Below are 27,110 nucleotides of genomic sequence, written 5' to 3'. Positions count from 1 at the left end.
ATCTGGTGGGAGCAGGTGTGGAAAGACAGGCAGAGAGACTGTCCCAGAAAAGGCAGTTTACAAATGACCCTAAAGACTAGTAGGCAGGTACTGGCTGCACATAGTGGAGAAAAGCAACCAGACAGAAAAAGAGCAAATGGCAAGCAGGTTAGAGACTGCTGTCACCCTACATTCAGGGAATGCAGAACCTCCAAAAAGTTCAAGTTTTGGTTCCCTGTCCAGAGGTGGCCAGGCTTTCCTAACATCAAAGTCCTATTGTAGACTTTGCCGCCAATTAATTGTGTGATTTTTAAGCAAGTTGTTTCCCCCTCTGGTCCCTGGTTTCAGCATCTCTAAAACCAGCTCTGAAAGTCTGTTGTTTTCTTCTGTGTTTGTTCCAGTATATACGTTCTAAAATTGCTGATACTGAGAAAACCATAATTCAAAAAGACACATGCACCCCAATGTTCATTGCAGCACTATTTACAATAGCCAGCTCATGGAAGCAACCTAAATGTCCATCAACAGATGAATAGATAAAGGTGTGGTACATATACACAATGGAATATTACTCAGCCGTAAAAAGGAATGAAATTGGGACATTTGCAGAGACATGGATGGACCTAGAGACTGTCATACAGAGTGAAGTAATTCAGAAAGAGAAAAACAAATATCGTATATTAATGAATGGTATAGATCAACTGGCTTGCAAGGCAGAAATAGAGACACAGATATAGAGAACAAACATATGGACACCAAGGGGGGAAAGTCGGGGGTGGGGGGGCTAGGGTGGGATGAACTGGGAGATTGGGATTGCCATATACATTACTAATAAGAAAAAAAATATCAAATTGTATACTTTAAATATATGCAGTTTATTGTATGTCAATTATATCTCAATAAAAGTTCTTAAACAAAAAGCTAATGGTAAAACCACAAAAAAAAATTGCTGATACTGAAACTGTGAAACTTATAAATTCATTTTGATGGTTGTTTTTTTGCTGGTTTATTTTTGCTTTTTAATAATTACGAGAGAGTCTATGGAATATTGCTTGACTATGGCTCATGCATAAATCAATTATGAAATGCAGCTCTGAATTTTGGTAAATTCTAAAGCCTTGTGCACACCGACCAGTCAGCCCAGCCAGGATAAGGACAGGGCAGTTCCGTGATTCCCGCACCTTGGGCTTCTCAACGTGGACCCTGCAGACCACCCGTTGCATATCACCTGAGGTCCTTGTTACAAATTCAGGTTTCTGGGTCCAATTATCCACCCCTCCCCAGACCCTACTGAATTAGAATCTCTCATGAGAGGGGCCCAGAAATCTGCACTGCTAATAAGAACGTTAAGGTAATTCTTTTTCACACACCTTCAAGTACAGAGCCACCACCTCTCAGCTTCACTCTGTCCTGTGCCAAAAACAAAACAATAAACAAAATGCTAACAGCAGCGGCAGCTAGCATTTATTAGACTTGTACTCTGTGCTATAACCTGTAGAGGCCATCTCTGGCTGACGTCTCTTCTTGCCCCCACAATGTTAAATAACTTACTCCAGATGGAGGAGTCAGGATTTGAGCCCATGTTTCTCTGACCCCAGAGTGCCTGTGCGCTGCTGCTAACTAGACTGCAGCAGGATATAGAGCTTCAGAGCTGCAGCCCTGGTATCAGCCTCAATGAGTTCAAATCCCAGCTGCACCATTTACTGGCTGTGTGCCCTTAGGCAAGTTCTTTAGCCTTGGTTTCCCACTTGTAAGGTAGAACTAATAAGCATTCCTGCCTTCTAGGGTGGTTGGTTGTGAAGAATAATTGAGGTGAATCAAGTAGCATTTAGAGGTAACCCAGCACATCGCAGGCACTCAGTAAGCACTAGCTGTTACGATTCAGCCTCCCCTGTCTCCCGCCTTCAGGCTCCTTGGTGGCTGTCACTGGTCCCTAAGGGGATCTCTGGCAAGCATGAGAAGACAGATCTGAAGAAAATCTATCCCCTCTGCTGGAAAACAACCCATAGCACATGCTCTACCAACAGTGGGTCAGTAATGTGGTCTTTGGAGATAAAGGACTGCACATTATTTGAACTTCAATGTTCAAAGGGCGTCAACTCCTTTTTGCACAGAACACTTTCAGCCCTGCTGCTGCTTTTTCTTTCATGCTTCCTAATGGTTGTGTCTGTCATTATGAACCTTTCAGTTCTGCTTCAACAAAGCACAAAGGGATTCCATCCTTTAATCCTCAAAATAGTTTGTCTTTATAGTTTGGCAGGTAAGAGTTGGTTGCAGCAGTAACTCCTGAAACGCAGCTCTCATTATGCCAAGAACAGCAATGTGTTGCAGCATCAAAGCATGAGTGATAACAAATGCTTTCAGGTGGTGAGAATTGCTCTCTATAACCTGCCTTCCAAGTGCCCTCTTGACATGGAAGAACTTTTTTTGACTACCGTCAGTCGTCATTAGGAGGGGATGGTGCTACCTGTCTGGGTGACATCTCAGCCAAGGAAGGAAGCCTCATCCTTAGAATGTCAGCTACTGCAAGACTGAAATAGAGAAGTACAGTGAAGGGTTTTTCCCTTCCAAGGCAAAAATTATTCCGCAAGTCATGTTTTTACTAAATCTCCTAAGGAGGTACTTAAAATTATTCATTTTTCTTTCTAAATGAAACTATTTTTACAGTCATGCATAGAATTTTAAATAAGCCACTATTTACGACCACAGATATTTCAAGAGCCCAGAGAAAGGAGAGTCAGCAGAAAAAGCAGCATTGCCACACTATCCTCATGCAAATCCAGTGATGTGCCTGTGAGCTTCCACGTCCATCCCAAAAGCTCCACCCAGAGGAGACGAGGCATGCGAGGTGCACGAGACACAAGCCCCGCAGACCACGAATCTGCTGACCATGCAGCAAATTGACTCCTCCTTTGGAAAAGCCAATCCACTAAGCAACACCCAAACATGGCAGGACCCATGTAGACAGGCAGCTCACCCCTGGGCAGGATGCCTTTTGCTGTACCAAGCTGAGACCTTCCTCCCTCTGAAAGGGGCTGAAGCTTTCTCTGACGCAGAATCCTTTACACAAATGGAGGAAAGATACTGGTCCCATAAGAATCTGGTCTTTTTTATCAATAAATTAATCAAGCTTGAAAATTTCTTAGAAACTCCAGACAGTAAATGCTTGGCTTTTGGTGAAAGCCAACATAGGTAACTACACACAAAGAAGATGCCTGCTCAAGCTTTCTTCCATAACCTGCTGTGAAGCCAGTCAATTTGACCTGAGATCCAGTTCCACAGTCATGGTGTTTCTAGCCTGGGAGGGTGTCCAGTATGAGCTAAAGTTTGAGTGGTTAAAACTTTGTAATCAAAAGACCTACATGAAAGAAGAAACCTCCTCAGAAGTTAATTTGGATGGATGTTGACCTATAAATTCTTAAAATGTCAAACAAGTTTCAAGGACCAACACAGAATCTATGCCACTATCTCAACAAGAGCAGCTGAGCAAAATATGATGCATGTCATATAACAACAAAATGTTCTTATGAGAAACCTCCATCCTAGAGAATGAAACTGTCTGAATCAGAAGTTTTTTCTGCACAAACCAGTTACAAATTTCAAAAGTGTTTCTTACGCTTTAAGACTCAGTTTTTAACTTTGTAAGCTATATCCAAGAGACTTAGCACTTCTATATTACTATGTTTAATTTTTTTTTCTATTTTGGTTAAAAGGACAGTGGAAAAATATTTTCTAGCATTCTTGTTCACTTGGTTACATTTGTATAAAGGTCTGATTGCCAGTTGCTCAGATAACAAGTGACAAGACAGAATTCTTTAAAGCATTAAAGTTCCTTAAACCTAAGGCTAAATCTTGAATACATTCTTGAATTCTTTAATATCCTGATAGCTAGCAGATTGACAGCTGCACATTTGGCATGCTTTGTATTTTGGCTTTTGGTTTTTGGTTTTTGTTTGGGGGGGTGCTTTATTTTTCACTGAAGATTTGGCGATGGACAACACATTTTGCAAACTTGCATCAAATTTATGAATAAAGAACTTTTTTAATTTAAAAAATTCTTTAAATTAGAATTATAATTAGGAGGAAGAACTTCACTATCCTGAGAGCCCCAGGACCAACATAACTGAGGTTTCACTCTGTCCTCCAACTTCACATGCTCCAACTGCTCCCTGGAGCGGTCCAATTTCTGCACATGAAACATATGAAAATACAGAAACATCTGCCTCTTCCCTAGACCAGGGCACAAATTGCAATAATGAGTCAAAGAATTATTGCAAAATATTATGAATAATGCAATCATATTATAAAAAGGGCTCTTATGAGATGGATGAAATTAAAATCATGAAAAAAAGTTTACTGAATTGAAGGAACTGAGGTCCAGATGCTGAACACATCGACCCAAACGTCTAACTAGAGTAGATTCCCACTGCAACCACTTAGACAAGGAGCAAAGACCCTTGGTTCCTCCCAGAATCTGCTTTCTAGACGAAGTCCCTGATATGCACCTTCTTGCTGTCCCCTTGATCACTAAGCCATGCAGCTGTTCTGCCCCAGCCTGAGGCCTATGCGGGTCTAATTCTAGTTCTCAGCCCCCAAGGGAAGGAAGCCTCTTCTCTTCCAGGCCTCTGGGCTTCAGGCCAGGTGACAATAACCTCACAGTTGCCTTCTTTGCTTTTGCTGAAGGTCTCTGTGGGCCACAGGCCAAAAAGCCCAGGTCTTACTAGATCCAGTGTTCTCAATCAACTCACCTGAGTCAATCAGGCCTTAAGAGTCCATCTGTGCCAATCCTTTTTTTTTTTTTTTTTGCATGTAAGGCAGAGATAGTCAATGGCTTGCTCAAGGTCACAGAGCAAATTAGCCAGGCCTTCTGTTGCCCAAGCTAATGGTTTTCACATGGGGCCACTGATGAAGCCTGAGGCTATAGACCCTGTTGAGCCCTGCTCATGTTCCCAGGGGTCCCTATTCTAGCTGCTGCCAATGCTATTCCTAACCTCACACCTATACCCTTCTCCAGAGAACTGCCCTTGAGTGATCAAGCCACCTTGCCCAAAGGTGCCTGGGAATTAGCCCTAACTTAGGGCCAGGCTGTCCCTAGCTAAGGACTGGCTGGTGCCAGGATACAAAATCCCCACTTCCTTGCCTCCAGACAGAATAGACTCCAATGCAATGAATGCTACGGAGCAGCCCATGGGATCAGGCTGACACTACGCCTCATCTGAAACTACACCCTTTCTCCTGAGAATGTTCTTTAATAAGTCACCTGCATCTAGGGAACTTAACCTGATGCTGTGCTTCTCCACGAGTGTTCCGAGCTGGAAACCTGCCTGAGACCCCACAATGGTCCAAAGAATTGTCTTTATCCAGAGCCCATCAACTTGAAATCCAGTGACTCAGATAGCCAGGAAGAGCCCCCTTGTCCCTTTCAGCTTAGAAGTCCACCCTTCCCCTGGGAAAAGCACCAAGTCCCTCCTTCCTGCCATCTCAGATCTCACCTGACTTGTAATCAGGAGCTCAAAGACATATTCGGAAGTCAGCAAATGATCAAGCTGAAGTTATCAGCATCAGAGCATTGCCTAAAATACAATCAATGACTCATTCTTCTGGTTCTCCTTAGGGAACAGAGAAGCCTCCCCCAAGGTCCCTTAACTTGCTTCCTGCAGTGTGAAATCTTTTAAACAGAGAATGGGGGTCTCATCACAGCATTACCAAGCTACCCATTGCTTGTGAAATGACTCTACCCCACTTCCTTAGAGGAATCACTGTGCTTGCTCCGTGTCCTAACTGATGTTCTCATCCAGATACAGCATCTGGGATGAGATGTCATTTCTGGGGCTTCTTATTTAACTATGACTTGTTTAGAAAAAAACAGCATCCTCACTGAGTGTGGACTTGTTTCTTTCCTGGTAAAGGTCAGATTATTGACAAAATATCTGGAGAATTTATAACCTTCTTTGTAACAATAATAGCTGTTCTTTTACAGCACCAAGTATGTGCCAGACACCAGAAATATGCCACTTCTAATCCTCCTAACAGGTAGGAAAATAAGGCTCAGGAAGGTTAAATAATGTATCAGTGTTATGACTATTACATAATAGAAACAGGATTTGAACCCAGGTCCACCTAACCATGGAACATGCATCTTTGCCATTGTTCCAATGCTTGAGGCAGGTTCTACCCTGCAGTGATGTCCGTTCTGAGCTAAGCTTCCTACAGAATTATTGGATGTCCTTGTTCAGACCATGTTCTCTGATATTGAGGAAGGGAAGCAATATAAAGGGTGTGTGGTGTGGATAAAGATGAGGATCAAAAGGGACCCCGACAGGAAGATGGAATAAATATGCTCTTCCCTCTTCCTCCCATACCTATAGCTAAAAACGGGGACATTACATCTAAAACAAACATAACAAGACTCCAAAAGGTAGAGAGAAATCAAGAAAGCTAAGGACCTGAGGACCCAAGGAATGACATGGTAGTGAGTTCCTAGGTGGTTTTTTCCCCCTCATATGTTCCAGGCTAGATACTGGAAAAGCCAGCAACCTGGAAATGCCAAAGGCATAGACAGAAATAAAGAATTCCTCTCTCTAGCCCAAGAGCCAAGAAAGAGCATCCTAGCCCCTTTCAGATAGAAAACGTTTAGATAACAGTCACTTTACTCCAGCCAAACACTGCAGGGAAAACAGCAGTCCCACCCCCACCCCACCAACAAAGGCTTAGAGAGGAGCCTAAACTCTACCAAAGTGTCCCAACACCCCCACCAGGATGATTTCAGAGGTGCCTGAGTGGGGAGACTGGACTTTCCTCTCCTCCAGGTGCAACCCCAGGTGAGGAGCTGTCAGGGAACCTGGTGGAGATTCAGGACTTTACCACCTGCACTCAGCAGTAACCATCCCCAGGAGTATCGGTGGAGCTCAAGCGGGGAGTGGCATCCAAGTACCCCTCCTTCTCGCAGCCAGAGTGGTATAGCTTGAATGAGCAATTACGTTCTTGAAACAAATGAGAAATTGGAACAGTTTGACAAAGAAGTAGGAATTCTCAGCAAAGAAAGAGAAGCTAGAAAGAAGAACCAAATGAAAATATTAGAACTAAAATATACCATAACTGAAATTTAAAAAAAAAAAAACAAAAACCTCAATAGATGGGCTCAACAGCAAAATGGAACAGATAGAAGAATCTATAAATTTGAGGAGAGAAAAATAGAAATTACCCAAACTAAAAAACAGATTGAAAAAAATGAGCAGAGACTCAGAGACCTGTGGGATTATAATGAAAGATCTAAGACATAGGTCATCTGACTCCCAGAAGAGGGAAAAAAGGGTGGGGCCAAACAAAGTATTTGAAGAAATAATGGCTGAAAACTCCCCAAATTCAGCAGAAGACAAATTCAAGAATTTCAGTGAACACCAAACAGGGTAAACCAAAGAAATTCATATTAAGACACATCACAGTCACACTTCTGAAAACTAAAAACAAAGACAAAAAAAAAGTAGCCAGAGAGAAATGATGCATTAACTATAAAAACAATTTGAAAAACAATTTGAACAATAGAGGACTTATCATAAGAAATCAAGGAGGCCAGGAGGGAGCGGCCCAGCATTTTTCAAGTGCTTAACGAAAACACTGTCAACCCAGGACTCTATATCCAGAGAAAATATCCTTCAGGGATGACACTCCCAGAAGGAAAACTAAGACAATGCGTTGGCAGCAGACCTCCCCTGAAAGGATGGCTAAAGGAAATTCTCTAAACAGAAAGTAAAAGAAGGAGTCTTGGGACCCTGGGAAGGAAGAAAGGACAGAGCAAAAACATGGATAAAATACAATAGACTTCACTTCTCTTTAGTTTTCTAAATTTAGTTTACGATTAAAGCAAAAATCATAGCACTGTCTATTGTGGCTTTCAAGGTATGAAGAGGAAATATTTAAAACAATCATAAAAGGAAGAGGGGAAAGGGAGGTAAGTTTCTACACTTCAGTGGAACTGGTAAAATGTCAACACCAGGAGACTGTGATAAATCCTCTGTATATAAATGTAATATATAGAGCAACCACTAAAAAAGCTACATAAAGAGATACACTCTAAAACACAGCAGATAAATCAAAATGGAATTCTATAAAATGTTCAAGCAGCCCACAGGGAAGCAGGAAAAGGGCAAAGAAAAGACTGAAGAGGAGGGAGTGGGACCTCCTATGCCAGGGTCATTCCTGAGCTAACTAGACACTTTCCACGGGGGAGGACAGTCTCTCTGCAGCTCAGGTGTACCTTTGGGGCAGGGGCAAGGGGAGGAATCATCCAGGCCATTCCACAGAGCTTTGCCTGAGAAATTACAGTGGGCTGGTGATGTTCCTACAGACAATCATGGAAGGCCCTCGTCAAAGTCAGCAGGCTGACCTGCCAGCACACCCAAAGGGGCTCTTTGCCCAGGGCTGGGTGCTTGCTAACCTTCAGCACGGTGGAGGCTCCCTCCAGCGAGGATGGTATAGTTACATGCCAGTTACAGAAGCCAAAAGCCCACTTTGCAAAGACAAGAGGCAAGTGCGAGCATCTGGAGCCACGCCCCAAATGCTTAAAAAAATGAGCTTGCTCAGAATCAGTCACCCTTGGTAAACTCTCCCTACCAGGTTTACAGACCTATTTTAACAGGCCTCTTCAGTCTTAGAAATACTAAAAAGAAAATGAATTCTGAGTTCCAGTGTAGTTCAGCCTCCCTTTAATTGTATTAGAGGCAGGAATCCTGAATCTTTCCAGGCAGGTGGGGAGCCCCCAGTGTTACAATAAACCATTTCAGAGGACCTGCCGGCCCTGTGTTTCTGGCTCCCCCAACCCTGTGTCTTAGAAGAATGCTTCTGAAAACTTTCCATTACAGTTGTTTATCCTTTTTAAGCTTTAAAAAAAGGAAAATGTACAAATATCCTGGGGATGATATTTGTACATTTCATGTCATTCATTATTCCAAATGTAATTTTAATCAGTTCAGCATAAAAGCACCTTAATATCCTCAATGAAGGCATTGGTAATTTTAAATATTAAAATCTACATTAGGGAAAAAAAGGGGGCTCTGATTCATTCTCTCCTTCCAAATAAGCACAATCAGCTTGGCACACATCTCCAATCTTCCTTTCTCCTCTCTCCTCTTCTTTCCTTCTTTCTGCCTTTTCTCTTTCCTTTTGCTCTTCTCCCTTAGGAGGTAGGCAACAAAGAGCAGGGTTGTAGGGGCAGAGACAGAGTTGACCCCAAAAAATCTAATTATTCCTTCTCCTTCACAAACTCAGAAACCTAAGGTTTTTAATAAAAGTAGTAGTTCTATTTTTCCCCAAAAAAAATCTCTGCTTTTTATGTTCACCCTGTCTTGAGCCAGCTCTAATAGATTTTTCTATTGAGTTCTGGTCTATATCCCAGTTTCCTAAAAGGTGTATTTGCAGACAATACCAGGTAGATTCCTTGAGTTTCTAGATACAATCTTCCTTTCACCAAAAGGCAAAGAGCTCAAGGAAGGGTCTCCTGCACCTACATCCTCCTTTGACTTCCCGAGAGCTGGCCTGGCATTTGGAAAATTAGGGAAGGTTGCTGAAAATTCAGAAACAGGGTTTCATGGCTTTTTTAAATACTGTTAAATTTGAAATTAATGCCTCAAGTTAATTTAGCTCTTTCTGCCGTGAACTGATTAGTGAACACTAAATTTCATGCTAATTCTCCCAAGCCATTTGCCTGCAATGCAGGAGTCACTTTCCAAATTCTGCTGATTGCAGTAAAAATAAACTCGTATACGGTCACATCATCTCATGACCATGGTTCTACGGTGTTTCTATCCAGCTTGCACTCCTCTTCCAGGTGGGCTGGTGTTTACTGTGCTAGACCATTATGTTCCAACTTTCCACTGGCGCGTGAAGCTAGTGGTTTTCTAAAGTAGTCCTGGAATCCATTACCATGGAAACAAAAGGTACAAAAAGCTGTTTTTATCTAATAGGAAAACCTGCAGGAACTCTAAAAAGATCAAACGTGTTTTCAAAGCAAAGGTATGTAGGGCTAAATCCATTCTAGCTCGAGTTAAAGAAGCCTTGGGGTAAAATAACAAGGCAGGTTAACAGAGGAAGAACGAGGGCAGTAGGATGACAGCAAACACATAGCAGCTGGGAGGCTCTGCAGCTGGACAACTGGTGGACACACGGGGCTGCTGACCAGGTCTACCCCCAAAAGGGGCTGAAAAAACCCAACTCTCTCCCTCTGCCAAGGTACAGGAAATAGGACTAGAACTCTGATTTCTCCCCACATATGTGCAAATGAATCATCTATTTTCATGACATTGATGATATCATGCAAACTTTGGTCCCAACATCTCCACCCGACCATTCTAGACCAAACTCAATGGAAATGAGGAGTAACTGAAGGAAGCTTAACACAAATATGCCCATTGTATCATCTCTCCATTTGATCTAGAACTTGATCCCATGTGTTGAGAAAACGCTGTCATGGGTCATATTTTAGTTTGGGAAAGGAGTAGGTATAAACCACACTTATTTGTTTTAATGTCTCTCTCTTTTCCTGAAGTCCGAGTAGTTTCACCACATCCTGCCATTAACTTCAAAGAATAATTTTGGATATGTTAGTCCTTCCATGGAAAACTTCCTGATACATAAACTGCTCTGGCCATCTGTAATAATACAAATTCTTCCCATCCGGCCTCCTCCTCGGAAAACATCTGGTGCAGTAGGAAGCTCCCATCCATAGTGCTGAAGGAGGACCGTTTCCTAACATTTCCCAGGAGCAGGAAAGGCACACGGGGTCATGGCGGTCAGACTCCATCCTTGTATCCAGGCCGCTGCCCACTGAGGATGTACTGGCCAGACCACCTGCCATTCCGGCCATTTCTACTTTGAGAGTATGAGGCTTAGAGAGTTGAAGTCCTCTATGTTAACCTCCCTGCTCAAAGGCAATCTTTTAGAATGGCAAGGAGAAATGAATTTCACTTAGAAAAGCGTTAAACTAGCAGCAGGAGAGTATTCAGGAGAAGGAAACCATTACAGAAAGGATTTGAAATCATACTGTATGAGAGACTATGCAAAGCAGTGGTTGAAAGCATGAGTTTTGCATCTGTCAGACCAAGGTTTGACTATGGCTTGACCCCTTACTTTCTAAGTTATCTAAGGAATCTTAGGTAAGCCTCATTTCTTCATCTGAAAACCATACTTATCTGTTGGAATTGTAACAGGGATCAAATAAGATCTGGCATGCTAAGTGTTTAGCACAGTGCCTGGCATACAGGAAGCTCTCAATAAATGTTAGCTCTTGTGCTGTTACTATCAGGAGCAGCTAAAACAGTAGAAACTTTTAGCCTGGAGAACTCAAGACTCGGGACAACAAGGATCTTCAAACATTTGAAGAGCCATCCCATAGAATGAGAGACACATCAGAAGACAGGAGCGGGGCCAATGGGTAGAAGTGATTGACTGTGACCTCTGTTCCTGCCTTGAGCAATGGGATTGCCTCACTGTCCAAATGACTGGGTAGACTTCCCCATGCCTTCTGGAATTAAAGCCATTTCTAAAACTGCTCAAGGGGGAAGAAGATTTCAGGTCCAAATAAAGGGGAAAAAAAAAGAATGCCGTTACAAAATCGAGTGGGCCAGTTTGTGAGACTGTCAGCATCCCACCACGGACAGTGTTTAAATGTGTCAAGTCAGGATGCATTCTTTTGGTACCTCTCTGTGCCAAGGACTACGCCAAGTACTCTCGGGGACATAAAGATGATACATGCATAAGTGATTTACCTTGCTGTACACCTGAAACTAACACAACATCGTAAATCAACTATACTCCCATAAAAATTAAAAAAAAAAAACAAAGATAAGTAAGACATGTTTCTTGCCCTTGAGAGCACTGTACTCTAGAGGGGAGTTGAGTGGAGATGGATGTTTAACAGAATTAAGGGAAACAAAAGGCAGCATTGAATCACTACATGTTAAGGATTTTAGTAGATGAGATTCTTCTTTGGATGAAAGGCTTTAATAGAAAACCTCAAAAATGCCTTCCACCCCTGAGGTTTCATAGGCCAAGTATTAGGGGAACTAGGGAAAACAACTTTAAAATAAATAAATAAATTATTCTGTGCCAAGCTTCCTAAAACATTTTTAAATGTTTATTAGTGGGTATGATATTTGAAAACAGTGGACGTCTTCTACTGAACGTAATTGTTATATCAAACAAAGTGCAATGAGAAACTGCGCACTCTTCCTTCATAAGATCCATCTTCTAACTGGGCATAGCTTTTCAAGGCTAATTCTCATCCTGCAGATGTGATTAGCAATATTCGTAGGCTTTACATTTCTCTTCACTTCAAATCCTAAACTTGTACCACTTTACTTGAATGAAATATTAATGCTACTAAATACAACAAAATTTTTTAAACAAGGTGTTAAAATAACACTTATTCAACAACCTTGGGCCACTACAGTATTTTAGATCACTGATTTAACACCTAAACTTCTTTGTCCCATAGGCTATGCTTAACACTGATCAGTAGAGGCTGACATTTAACTGTAATGACCGTCCAAAAAGACAGTTTTCATTTGAGTTCCTCATATGTGAGAGAAATGCTTAAGGGTAAATCGACGTTTGACGCTTAAAATCCCAATTCTCCCAGCATGTGCTGAAACCCACCCTGCTTCACATGCAGACCCTTGGCCCCACACTGCTCTCAGCACAGTGTTGGCTGAGATCAGCATGGAGGTGACACATGGGGCATTCAGTTAAGGAGCGGTGCTGGGTTATTTCATTTCTGTTAGAGAAGGAAGCTGTGGTAAAAATATTCTCCATTTAATCTATTTTACTTTCAGCAAGGTGTTACCTGTAAATATTAATTTACACACACGCAAAACTCACTAGGTACTTTAGCTGTATGAATGTAAATCAAACAAAGTAATCGAAACTAAAAAATGGAATTTCCAGTATATTCTCTCCTCGGGCAGAAGGAAAAAAAATTCAAGGATTTAAAATTCCATCCTAGCGTTTTCAAAGACAACAAAACATCTCCCATCGAGCTCCCATTTAAAGTGGTGGGGTAACGAGAGTAGAAATTACAAGTTAAAGTACCACAGCATTAAGAAGAAAAATAAGCAGTTATGCCATTTTCAATACAGAACCTATTTCCAAGTCACTCAAAATGCTTTACACTTAGAATATTGCGAATTTCTCCAAATATTTTTACCTTACTGAGATCTATGACCACTTTGTGAAACAGAGAAAGTGCAGATACGATTCCTCCCAGTTTACTCGAGGGTCAAGAAGGCAGCAAGGAGAAGCAGTGAGCCTCTCAAGGACAGTGGCTTTCCTTATTGGAATGAGACAAATAAAATCCATTCACTTATAATGCATTTAATTTCTCTCTCAGCCATTAATTGTGTATCTATGCTTAATGAGAATAGTATAAACAGTCAAGATAGGCATACGGCAGATGAGAAAAAATTTTTTTGATCTTAAGCCACATGGATTTCCAAAGTGCAAAAACGAGGGGTGAAGGAAGGGCTTCTCCTGGGTCCACTAGCTCCTTGCTTGAATGGCACAGCAATTCACGTCCTGTATTTACTCCTACCCTGATCTAGAGGGCTTAGAATTCTGCCCTCTGGATGCTCCGTGGGAGCTGGGAACATAACCCTTCAACCCCCCCCCCCCCCCCATTTTCAGTCCTCCTAGGAGACTCTTAAAGGGGTCCTTTGAAGTTTTGTCATAGCAGGGAAATGCTAAGCAGAAGAAACAAGGTTTCCACTTACTTACATCTTCACGAAGCTGAAAGGCATCAGGTCAAAAGTTCTGGGATTCCCCACACCTGGAAGAGCCCTCCTCCCCGCCTGGCCTCTGGTGTATACACTCCTACCCATCCCTCTTGGCCCGGCCCAATCCCACAGTACCACAGGTAGCTCGACTGATAGCTGCCGCTTCCTCAGGTGAAGTCGGTACCACCTCATAGCCTTATCACATCCTTTTATACTATCTGTTGTTATCGTATACGCATTAGTGATTTCTCCCCAACCAGATTCTAAGCAATGTAAAAGCTTTAAATCCTCTACTTCTTTCACAGTTACCCCAGGAGTGTCAACCACGATGCATATACTTCCAAGGATGCTGAATAAACCTGAACACCTGCTGAGGATTGACTGGCTGTTACCTATTTCACTCGGTAAGTGAAAGAATGAGAATAAGTGGGTAATGTGTTGGTATTTCTTCATCCTATCCTGCTTCTCTTGGTGGGAAAAGAGAGCTTTCACACTCACTGAGTTTAAAAACAATACCAAGAACCATCCGGCAAGCAACACTCTGATAGGATTCTGTCCTTCCTGCAAAGGCGGCAGAATTATGCATTGCAAAAGTTATCACTGCTCTTTCCCTGTGAACTCGTTTCACATTTGAATAAACTATCCATGTTTGATTAAAATGAAAATGTACCAGGCCATAACTGATATGTGTTTGACTAGGTTATTTATATATTTTTTTTCAGCTCTTTATTGGAGTATAATTGCTGTACACTGTTGTGCCAGTTTCTGCTGTACAACAAAGTGAATCAGCTGTGTTTATACATATATCCCCATATCCCCTCCCTCTCGAGCCTCCCACCCGCCCTCCCTATTCCACCCCTCTAGGTCATCACCCATCATCAAGTTGATCTCCCTGTGCTCTGCAGCAGCTTCCCACTAGCTATCTATTTTACATTTGGTAGTGTGTATATGTTAATGCTACTCTCACTTCGTCCCAGCTTCCCCTTCCCCCTCCCCCATATCCTCAAGTCCGTTCTCTTTCTATTTTAAACAGGTGGCAGGCACATAAGAGGTCCTAGAGTTAAAGTTTTATATATTTACTTCCACTATTTTTCTGGTTGTCCAAAAATGAATGTGACTTCTAGAGAAAGTACTTCTGAATCTTTTTAGTGCTTCCATTTCTGACATTTGTATCAGAAGGTGATAGGTATAAGTGTTATGTAGTCCATAAAAGTATTCTCTCAATAAAAGGATAGTGTCTTTGTCCAGAGTGGGCCTATGCTTCCATCTGTGTTGGATCATTGTACCAAACAGGGCAAAGAAAGGGAAGCCCAACCCAAAAGACAGACTTAAAGGCTGCATCCAGCTTCGGGGTCAGTTAGCTGCTTATCCCATTGCTCCACCTCTTACACCATCAAATCAGGGGTGTTGGGAAAGAGGCCAAAGAAGCCAGAATTTGATTTTGGTTTTTTGTTTTGTTTTCAAAACTGAACCCTAGCAGCACTTTGGTTTGGGTCCTGGTATAACCTTAAAATTTAGCACAGCTTATCTTTGGGTCATCCAATCTTTCCCTTGGTTGTTTCTTCATTAAATAAAACTGACTCTGACCACCTAAGACATGAATTTGGAAAGAGGAGCAGTCCACTGCTTTCTTAGCTCAGCTGGCTGGAGCACGGGGTTGGTGAGGTCCCAGCCTCACGTTTGGCCTTCAGGCAAACAAGACAGCTTCGCTGTGTGCCAGAGCCTATTTGGACCTATTGATTGTATTATTTCTTGGTCAATGACCGCATCTTTAATGCTAACCTGCCACTGTTCACAAAATAAGGCAAGTCAGAATGGATGCTTGAGTATTGGAGGGGAGGCCTAACTTGAGATGTCTATCCTACTAACAGTGGGCATCACTACCTCCCTCCTCACTACCACCATCATAATTGTGTATCAGGGATCCTGCCTAGGACTCCCGGCACTTTATCTTATTTAGCCTCATTTAAAACCTCATGAAAGAGGTCCTATTACCATCTACTTTTTAGATCTAAGAAAGCTAACACAACATTGTAAATCAACTATACCCAACAAATGTTTTTAATTTAAAAAAATAAAATAAACACACATAAAAAAGAAAGCTAAGACTTAGAGAAATTGGCATGCTTAAGGTAGCAGAGCTAATAAGCGTTACATCAGAATGTGAACCCAAGAAGTCTGACTGCAAAGTCTGACCTATTTCATATAATTCACATTAATCTGTTTTACTCAAAAGAGTATCCAGCACCACTAGGTAAGTACATTACAATAATCTGTAATTTGAAGAGACAGCTCCTGATGACACACATCTATAGGACACAAATATCTCTACAGCAAATCTGCATAGGAATGATTTGCCATTTGTCCTCTAAACAATATGAATGCAAACATTCTCAGAGCAGAGATGATAAATCATTTTGAGAACTCTAATACCCGGAATTGCCACAATGTTAAATACTTAAATTGCAAACGTAAGAAATAGTGCAAACTAATAAAAGTTAGAATTCACTCCCAACCCATGGAAAGGGAAGCAAGGGTGAGCTGGAGCAAGAATACATCACCCTCCTCACATCCCAAGGGAGCCCAGGGGGGGCACAGGGGGACACAGGGCAGACCCATGACTTCGCAGGTGGGCCTAACCAGTAGATCTGGGGCTATATGGTACCAAGGAACCCAGCCTCCCCAAGCGCAGAGGGAGCCTGAGAGCATCTTGGAAGGAGAAAAATGGCCAACATTGAAAATACATGCCTACTGGCTTGCTGGGCCAAATGAAATAAAGCAGCAGAGATTGGCCTCGTTCTGGAAGCAGATAAAGGTTGGCTTTGGATGATGCTATACCTGGACCCCTTCCCGCCCCACCAGCCTGGTGCTCATTATGTATTTAAAATACATAAAGATTACATGTACATTTTTATATTTTTCTGCTATTAAGAGTGCTTAGAGATAGGGAAAGTCCCTTATTACAGCTGAAAGAGATGTCTCTGCCTTTTGCCAGAGAATATGTTATCAATTAAATGGGTAAATAGGCCCTTTTTCTCCACTGTGGGGAAAGAAGGGCCTCTTGTGACCCGCTATTGATTAAGACTGCTGGGGAATGTTATTTGCAATCTCATTGCATAATGGAAATCAGGAGGTAGCTGTCATGGTTTCTGAAGACTAATGGCTGGTAGCTGAGACAAATCGTAGCCTCTTTCGTCTCTTACTGTTCTCAGTTCCCAGTTAATGTGTATCTTACAGTCTAGGTTTCTTAAATCGGTCTGGTCCACTGTCACAGGTAGTAAAAAAGAGGAAAAGTGGTCATCAGAGCAACCCTGCTTTAGGAACCGTGTTCAAGTGACCATTCTGCTGATCATTACTTCTGAGCCATGTATTATTTAATAAGGAACACAACTTCCAAAAGGGCACACAATTAAAAATAGATCCATACAGCAGCTGCTGTGATTATGACCAATATGAACAGAAATTCAACCAGGCATGAGTCAAAAGAAAAAAGGCTGCTGCCAGACAGAATATTGTTCAACCTCATTTTCATCTTGTGTACTTTGACTTGCTAAGTCAGCCAGCAAGCAATCTGCACGGAGAGGAGGTTCTCAAAGTGCGGTCTGCGAAACGGCAGCCTCAGCATCACCTGGGAACCTTTAGAAATGCCAGGTCTCAGACCCCAACCCAGATTTCCTGACTCAGAAGCTCTGCCGGGACGGTGGGGCTCAGCTTCGGGGCTTTTACAAGCCCTCTGTGTGATTTGGATACATGCTAGAGTTTGAGAGCTGCTGGCTGGGAGCCAGGGGCAGCCCTCAGATGCTGTCTTCCCCGGAAGGTACTATAACCTTCGGTTGTAAAAAACTATCTTCTGAAGAGTCTGGGAACAAATCTGTCCCAGACAACTAAAACCACTGCCGTCTTCAATTCTGCTGTAAACTACAACTTCTCTTTAAAAGAAAATCAAGTCTTAAAATTTTTTTTAAAAACTAACCCCTGCAATCTTCAGAGTGAATGAGTAGAAAGAAGAGCACAGGACTTTCCTTATGCGAATTTATTTATCTTCATAAGCCCTGACTTGCTCGCGAAAGTTTTTCAGATAACTTCTGAAGCAAAACATGTGTAGCACTGTCACAAGCCAGTCTCTTGGAAAAGACTCCTCACTACTTTCAAAACAACCTCGTTATTACTTATTTATTTATTTTACTTGGATCAAAGGTTCTTTCAATTCTATCGTGCTTTACAATTTTAAAAAGTGCCACACATGATTTCATGTAATCTCGTAATCACCCTCTTTCCCCTTCCCCTTTTATTGTGCCCCCTCTTTCCTCTCCTCACCCGCAGCCACTAGTTAAAACAACCTGACTATTTAAAACACTCAAAAGATAGGCATTAATCACTACATAAGGTCTTGAGATTTCTTCAGTATTCACTATAGGATGTCAGACCTCTCAAGGCTAGGCAAAGGGAAAGTAAGAAATATTTAATTTAAATTCACCAAGTTTAAAATCTGCTCCAGGGACTTCCCTGGTGGCAGAGTGGTTAAGAATCCACCTGCCAACGCAGGGGACACAGATTCAAACCCTGGTCCGGGAAGATCCCACATGCCGCGGAGCAAGTAAGCCCAAGCGCCACAACTACTGAGCCTTCGCTCTAGAGCCCATGTGCCACAACTACTGAAACCCACACGCCTGGAGCTCATGGTCCACAAGAGAAGTCGCCACAGTGAGAAGCCCACACACCACAACAAAGAGTAGCCCCCGCTCACCACAACTAGAGAAAGCCCGCGTGCAGCAATAAAGACCCAACACACCCATAAATAAATAAATAAAATTTTAAAATAAATAAATAAAATAAAATCTGCTCCACCCAACAAGCCACAATGCTCTTTTAATGGTCTGAGCACATGACCACTACACTGGTTCTAAGTTACTATGTCATGAAGAGCCATGGCCTGTGATGTTGGCCTGTGTCATGTGAGTCTGCTGTACAGCAAGGTGGTTTTAGTAATTCATTAATTCAGCTCATTTGTTGGTCCAAGAAGGGGCTCTATGGTATCAAAATTCACTCTAGACCTAATAGTGCTTGGATGAGCCTCTAGCATTGTTTTAACTTTTTTTTAAATGAAAAATGACCTTAAGAAATCTAAGTCAAGGGCTTCCTAGGTGGTGCAGTGGTGAAGAGCCCGCCTGCCAATGCAGGGGACACGAGCTCAAACCCCGCTCCAGGAAGATCCCACATGCCGCGGAGCAACTAAGCCCATGCACCACAACTATTGAGCCTGTGCTTTAGAGCCAGTGAGCCACAACTATTGAGCCTGTGTGCTGCAACTACTGAAGCCCATGTGCCTAGAGCCCGTGCTCTGCAACAAGAGAAGTCATGGCAATAAGGAGTCTGCATACCAAAACGAAGAGTAGCCCCCACTCACTGCAACTAAAAGAAAGTCCGTGCACAGCAAAAAAGACCCAACACAGCCAATAAAATTAATTAATTAATTAATTAATTAATTAATTTTTAAAAAAAGAAAGAAATCAAAGTCAAGTAACCTATCAGTAAGGGATTCATTAAATAAATGATGCTCTATTCATATAATTGAAAACCAAGCAGCTAAAGTTTTATAGTTCTCAGCCCTGGACAAATAACAGAATCATCTAATGATCATTTAAAATAAACCAGTGCCAGGGCTCCACTCCAGTTTCATTGGTCTTGGGTATGGTTTGGGCTTTTCAAAAACCTACCCAGGTGATGGTAACATGCAGCCAGGGCTGAGAATTACTGAGGTGAATCTATATTAACCAACATGGAAATCTCTCCCAGGCATATTGTTATATTGAAAAAGAAAGCCATAAGACAGATCTATTAATAAAATTCTGTGTGTATGTAACTTTACTATTAGATATGTGTGTTTGGATGTGGTTTCTTTCCATTTTACACTATTTACTTATTCATTATTTAGACTTTTCAAAACAACAATGTGTTCATGTCTTTATTTAATTTTTAATTTTAAAAATCTGTTTAGAGAAAATGTGAATTGGTAGGAAAATGAGGCAGCACATGAAAATACAGAACACCCAAAATATAGTGTCTCTCCTTTCTCCCTTTCTCCTTGCTTCTGTTCCTTTTTCTCAATGAGTACAAAAGTAAAATATACAAAATCCCACCTCTATCCTATCTACCCAACACCTGTTATTTCCAATATCTGGGATTGGGGTGAGGGAGATGGAAGAGGTGGAAAGGGTAAAGAGATACAGTTCATTCATTCATTCATTCATTCAGCAAACATTTATTGGGTTCCCAGACAGGTCCATACTAGGTGCTTTGTTACATGCAACAAAGAAACAGTGTAGTGGAGAGAAGTAAGAAAAGACTTCTCTGAGCAGAAGTAGACCTGGGAGTAATAGCAGCCAATAGAACTTTAAGAAGAGGATGGCATGACCACATCTGATTATTTATGTATCTCTATGGCTGCAAGTTGTGTCAGTGACCATGGGCAGTGCCCACTTCCCCCTCCACTTAGGGCCACTAAGAGAGAACACCCGTCATCTCTCATCCGAAGTGAGTAGGCTCTTTACAAAACTAAATTAGAGCTTGCTACAAGAGCAAAGGATTGACTGAAGGAGTCTATCTTTCAATTCTCCATGATCTATTTGCCATCAAATAAGATTCAACATGAAATGTTACCTCCTTCTGAGTTTATTGATTGGGCTCATTTTTCTGTCCATCTGACTAGATGAGCCTGGATACGGCAGATTTACCTGTTCAGAGTTTACAGTTAAGAAAGCCCATTGTATGCCATAAATAACTTGCAAAACACTTGGCTTTACGCAAGCGGTTGATGCAATTAGTAAAGTCTCTTGGAAGAAAATATATCTTGGTAAACATAGCAGGGTAGGCAAGCACATCCAGGGTAATAGGATGCTTCCCTGTACTTCACTTACTTAACATGAAGGTCAGTTTTAGCCACTTATAACGAGGACACTTCCACATGGTAAGAAATTACCTAGAAATAATTCTAGATAATTACAGAATAATCCACAAGTGGATTTCTATTTGATTGCTTTAGGAAGTATACACTACAGACTATCTAACCCCTATCCTTCAAAAGTCGAAAATTAACTCTCTAGGTAAAGTTCACCAGAAAAACGTGAGAAAGAGAAATTATATCTGACACTGTCCTCTTCTAACCCCAATTCATCTTTGTGGACATTAATATGCATTACCTCCTGGTATCAATGTGCTATTTTTAACTTAGAATGTTCAATCTTTGCTCAAAGTAAGACATGTTATTATTGTTTTGAGCAACAGATTTGCTCTAATTTAAAGGAGAGGGGTGGAAATGTTCTAGAAAAGGGAAAAAACCCAGGCTCATTATAAAACATATGCAAATTCCTCGAAACTGCTTTATAAAACAAATTTAAATTATGGTCCTCCCAGTCAACATTTCCAAAAGGCCCTCTCATTCTTTTTGAATTCTTTTCAAACACAGTCTCTATCTGAGAGCTGGACCCCTCTTCTCTTCGGTCTCTCTGCAACACAGGAGCCGCTGAAATGGTATATTCACCCTCGTGCAGGTTGGAGCAGTTCTGGGTTTTCTGGGTTTGCCCCTCTGCAGTTACGGGTCACGTTATCCTCACTGATCCTACTACTATCTAAAACCATTAACTTGGTATAGGGATCAAACAGTCACTCGGTGACCACTCTGCCTCCACGTTAACCCGTATATGACGTGTGTGTGTCACATGTGCATGTGTTAAGGCTGTGTGTAGTGCTTCTAAAAAGTTCAGATCGCTGAAGTCTTGTTCTGTGACTCTCAAGCTTGTTTTCACTCCCAACACACCTGAGAAATGAGACACTTCACTCGGGAAAAATGTTCTCAGGAGGGGGTTGGGAGGCACACCCTCATCAGCGGGTCCTGTCACGTGAAAAGCCTCGGAGGTAGCTTTGATGGCCTACACCCCCCCACCCAGGGCATGAGGACAGAGGGTGTGAGCCCCCCACACTGGGGGTTGACCATCACTGGTTTAGCATGGCATTCAGTGCCCCAAGAGGCAAGGCCACAAGGCAGCTTCTGCCCCCCTCACTCCCCCAGTGGCGTGTGGCTCCACCTCCTGTCCAATTCTCGTCTGAAGTTAAAGGGCTGATTTTTTCCATTTGCCCCTGAGCTTTGATAGGAAGAGAAACAAAGATCGGGCAACATTCCTTCCCTCTAGAGATGAGCAGGAACTCCACGGCAGAGGTGGTGCCCACCCCACCCCCAGGCAAAGCACAGTCTCTGGGAGGCTGAATGAATCTCCTCCCAGTGCCTGAATCCTCTTTACAAAGACAAATCATTTCACTGAACCACAATTAGTGACCTCACGGAAAGCAGAATTCTCCTCTGACTTAAACACAGATAGACATGTTATATGCAGCTGACCGATAATACATGCACAGCTCCTTTCCTGAAACAAGGCTTCAATTAGGAGAACGTAGAGGGATATGAGGTCAGGAGAGGCTGCCACAGGGGAGCCAGACTGAAGGAAGAGGAAGATGAGCATGCCTGGAGGACTTTGTCTCCTTCACAAGGTAGCCCAGGCAGATACTACATGGCTTTACCAGGATTGTCCAGAAAAAGAGAACTGGGTCATTTGGAGATTACTTCTGATTTCAGCCCAAATATTTTCTATACAATTTTAAACAGATTACAGCTACCTTCTAAAAACCCTAACAAATGCTTATTGTTGAGCAGGACAGTGAGTAAATTCATTAATCAAGACCTTGTTTACATCCCCCATGGTCAAGGTTAATTGTTTGTGTTTTTCCAAACCAAGATGCTCGACCTTCTGCAACTCCATTAATCCAGGAATAAGTGGCACTATATTGATATCCAGGCATCTTTTTAGACACTATGGGTCATATGCTATCTTGGAGGGGCCCAAACTCCACAAAACTACCCTAAATGTTTAATTTTATTCTGATCTTAGCATTTGCTTAATCAAATTATTATATTTCAAAATGGAACTGTAAGCCAATCCCCAATGCATTATTTTGCCAATCATTCCTTTGATAACTATTCTAATATTTCATATCAGTCCTAGCATATGTGCTTAAACAGAATATATATTCACATATAAAGTGAAACATTTTCTATTCCGAGAGTGACCATCACCATTTCATAATTAATATCAGCGTGCAGTGCTGGCTGGAGGTCTCATATAAATCAAAGTAAATTAGAGTAGCACAACAATAATCAAGTTGTAATTATCAATTCATGGTCATGTGGTTCCAAGTTCAACTGGAAGATAGGCTGACCACTTACATCTCACTTTCTTGTTAAAGACAAATTTTTCAAGCCCTGGTGACTTGGTTAATAAATATATCTGCTTCCATATATTAAATTCTCACGCTGCGCCAGCATACTGGTCTTAGTTATGACATCTACCACAACCAATATCTCCCCCCAGCTAAAAGTCACCCACTCCCTGTGCTTTGGTAAACAGTGGCAGCCCCTTCGTGTGCTGACCACGGTCTCAAGAATTGACCTACAGCAGTGGACTCTGCCCAGAGTCAATGGTAATTCTCCCACCTGGTCAAAGAAGGTCCCTCCAGAGTTACCCAAGAGTGTAAGGAGAGAACTGGCCACTCAGTGAGAGAACAAAGCAGAGAGAAGCCAGGTCTAGTATGCATATAAACAAAACCTACCCTTCCGGTGGCCCGAAGTTCCCTTTGGCAGCAGAAGCAGACAAAGGACACTGTCAGATCCTGGTGGAATCCTTCATCTGCGTTTTCTTATCAAATCATCCAACAACCTAACGCAATGTTAACATCCCCATTTTACAGATAAGCTGATTCTGTAGCAAAATTAACGTAAACAAGCTTTGAAAACCACAATTAAGCAACTGTCGCCTCTACCTCACTCCTCAAATCTTTGCCCACTTTTGGCACCAGACTACAGGAAGGAGACAGGATTCATGGGAATTACAATGGGATTGATGGGAACCAGAATTAGTGTGCAAGGGGAGAGTAACAGGAGGAAGGGAGAAGATCCTCATGAAAGTCTCCTCTTCCCTAAAAGTGGGTGGTTATGAGCTAAGAAAAGAAAAGAGATGCTTTGGAGCATCGGGGGAAGAGAGATCAAGTCAGAGAAGAGAAAAGAATTGGGAAACTGGCTGGAGCTGGACATCACCCCAGAGCCGAAAATGTCGTGCAACTCAGAATCAGGGTGCTGGGAGAAATCCTAGATCTCAGGATGTGGGGGTAAACCTGGGGTATTCTGGTTCTGCATCTTGCCTCCAGGCAAGGGGTCAGTTAGCTCAAGAGAAAGTACTAACAACTTTCTAGTTTCCCTTGAAGGTTTCCAGAGATGGAGAGTTAGAGCACCCTTGGCTACCTATTTTAATCTTGCGTTCTCCTCCTTGCCAAGGGGCTCTTCCTAATGTCTGGCTCAAATATCTCTGGCATCCTCTGATGCCTGTGTGTGACTCTTCACTACTCCTTAGACGCAGAGATTCTGCTCAGCAGCATCCTCATTTGGGAAAATTTCATCAATCTGAAAATAGTCATTAAGGGGCCTCTTACTATGCTTTCCTCCAAACTAAGGGAGTTCACACAGAAGCTGTGAGGATGTTACAGACGTGAACCAGATTAGATGGTCCCTCAAGACAGCTTCCAAACCAGAAAGTCTTTGATTCGAACACTTCTTTCTTTTTTAGAAGTAAGTTTTCCACTATTTTGTTCATTTTTGCCACTATATCTGTCATCTGCCCAAATTCTCCATATTCTATTGATAATTTTAAATCTAACATTCACAGAAACAGCTTCTCACAATATTAAATGAAGACTCGCTAATGCAGAATAAGTTGGAAAAATCATGTCCCCACTGAGAAAAAAAATCAGTGAAAAGTATTTTCAATTTTTAAAATTATGTCTATTACAAAAGACTACATAATGGAAGTTAATAAATAAAATGAGAAAGTTAATGAAAGATGAATTACAATAACTTTATTTTTATGGGACTTCATGCTTTCAAAATATTGTACCATATATTATTTTATTTTGTCAATTTTATTCAATACGCAATTTATAGGTAATAGATCATCCAACCTAAACCAAAAAATCTCAAATTATTCTGCTAAATCTGAACTTTTAACTCAATAAGAATTACACATAATTATTCGAAGTCCACATCAGAGCAGTCTGAAGTAATGAGGTGCTGCTCTATTGTAGCTATAATAAACCTGACAATTTTATGGCCATCTTCTAGCCCAGAGTGTCACTCCCATCTACCCATTAGTAATAAATACTATTTCTTCACACAGGAACTTTTGTCATAACAGAGCCTCCCACGTTAAAGAACTTTCACCAAGTAAATCATATCTCAAATACCATAGAAATGTTAAATCTGATAAATGAGCTGAATTCATTAGACTCTCAAAAAACCCTTGCTTTGCTTTCAAATAAGCCTCAATAAACAGCATATCCCAAGGTGCTGAGGACTCAACATGTCACAGAAAGTATCACCTGTGGGTTCAGAAAAAAAAAGTCACAATTATTCCAATTAATTGTTCTTAAAAATGGAACGAAATCAACACTTGTAGAAGCCTAGACCCAAACTCCTCTCTTTGAGGAAACTGTGGCCCCGAGAAAGTCTGCGAGCGTCTTCATCGTGGGCACTTTCTTCTTAAACCTGCGGTTGGAGTCAGGACAATTTACCGTCTTTCCACAATGGTCAGAATTGTCTAGTGCCTTTACCTACCTTAAAAAGTCTTAAAATGTTAGCCACCATGATGGACACGGAGCTCGCGGCAGCACCTATGACGCCAGAAATCTTGTCAGGCTTGGTGAAAATGGGAGGATCTCCATTCGCGCACTTCACGTCGGAAGCGTCTTTCTCTATCAAAGCCTGCACGAACGTGAGTGACTGCTCCAAAGCGTAGGTGTCCCTGGAGCAGGTGTCGAGGATCCGGACACCGAGAGTGATATTGGAGAGGAGATCAGGGTCCTTATTAATCTGGTCAATTGCATAAAGCATGGCCTCCAATCTGTGGATCCCCTTTTCCTTCTTCAGCTCCCCACAAGGCACCCCTCTCTCTCCCTTTGCGTGGACAGGAAAGAGACCTCCCAAAATGATGTCCCCATCCACTCGTATGGAATGCGCATACTCTTGGCTGTGAGTTCTTTGCATCATCGTGAGGATCCAGTAGAACTTGGCGGTCAGGAGGAAGAAATAAGGGCAAGAGGCTGACCGCTTTCCCTCGCATACCATTTTCTCCACAGATGGTGTCACAATCCAAGACCCAAAGTTTATTCTTGCCACAGAAAAAGGGGGACCACCTGAGGCTGTACCTTCTGGAGGCTACCATCAGGGCCCATGGGGAAAAGGCTCTGTGGGTTTCAGCAAGTGTTCTTGATTTGAATGTCACAGTGAATTTCCATCAGACCCCAAGGTTGAATTTTATTTCCATATAAAGTCAACTTGCCTGGAATGATGCAAAAATTAGAGTAACAGCTGAGGTTCTGATGTTGGGATGAGGTCACCAATTCACGTCCTTGAAGTCAACCCTGTAGCAGAGTTATTCCTGGGGGGTGCAGAAGGAAGAAAAGAAAGGGTTCAGTTCAATGGGTCTGCATTTTTCATATTTTTAAGCCCTGTTTGCACCGACCTCTCTTTTTGTTGTTTAATTTTCCCTATTCAGTAAGAAACTAATTCTTTTTGTCCCCTTATGATTCCGAACACCTGGCTGCACTGCATCTGAACAGAGAGATTGATGACACTTTTGGAGCAAGGGAAACAGAAAAGTATCAGAAACTAGGCTGATTCTCCCAAATCAGAAAGCATTTTTATTTACCATTTTATTTCAATAAATCCAATTTCTGTGAAGGTAAAAATCCTGTGATTGATGGCATTATTTCTTTTCAAATCTGTTTTTACTTTTTACAGCTGTCTGAATTTAGCATTTAAATTTCGTCCACAAAATCAGAATGAAAGGCTATTTTCTCTGATGTATTCAACAAGCCAGTCATCTGTTAATGACATTTTTTGGTGCCTCAGATTTCCCAATGGGAAAAAGGGATTATTCAATCACCAGAAAAAGAGAAAGAAATCAACCCAAGGAGCCCAAAATGTATAAGTTATAGAGCTTGTGAAAAGATTAAACATAGAATGTCAGCTATTTCATATAAATTATCTTGTTGTTCCCTGGTAACAAAAAAATACTTGAAAATTAAACACATAGGGTGGGTTATGTGTGAAAATATTCCTATTACCATTGTCAGAGTTTCCTATTAATTTGTCAGAGTGGAAGCAATGGGTATGCTTACAGTTCTGAAGTAAACACTCCTTGATCTTAGAATCACTAGAAGCAAATCAGAGCTGGAGATCAATTGAAGAGCTTCTTAATTTTGTCTGTC

At 41.8% G+C, this 27,110-nt stretch overlaps 1 protein-coding gene across 1 annotated transcript in view; it reads right to left on the bottom strand.

Moving 5' to 3' along the window:
- The window catches only part of GRM8 (glutamate metabotropic receptor 8), a 757,013-nt gene extending 731,048 nt beyond the window's left edge, over window positions 1–25,965 (bottom strand). Inside the window, exon 1 of the mRNA XM_057733569.1 lies at window positions 25,456–25,965. Coding sequence (XP_057589552.1) covers window positions 25,456–25,965 — 510 coding nt within the window. The remainder of the gene's footprint in view (window positions 1–25,455) is intronic.
- Window positions 25,966–27,110: the final 1,145 nt, after the last annotated feature.

This window comes from Hippopotamus amphibius, chromosome 4 (assembly GCF_030028045.1).
Source record: "Hippopotamus amphibius kiboko isolate mHipAmp2 chromosome 4, mHipAmp2.hap2, whole genome shotgun sequence".
Classification (NCBI taxonomy): domain Eukaryota; kingdom Metazoa; phylum Chordata; class Mammalia; order Artiodactyla; family Hippopotamidae; genus Hippopotamus; species Hippopotamus amphibius.
The sequence above is the reverse complement of the archived record's forward strand: the minus strand, read 5'-3'. Positions and strand labels throughout refer to the sequence as shown.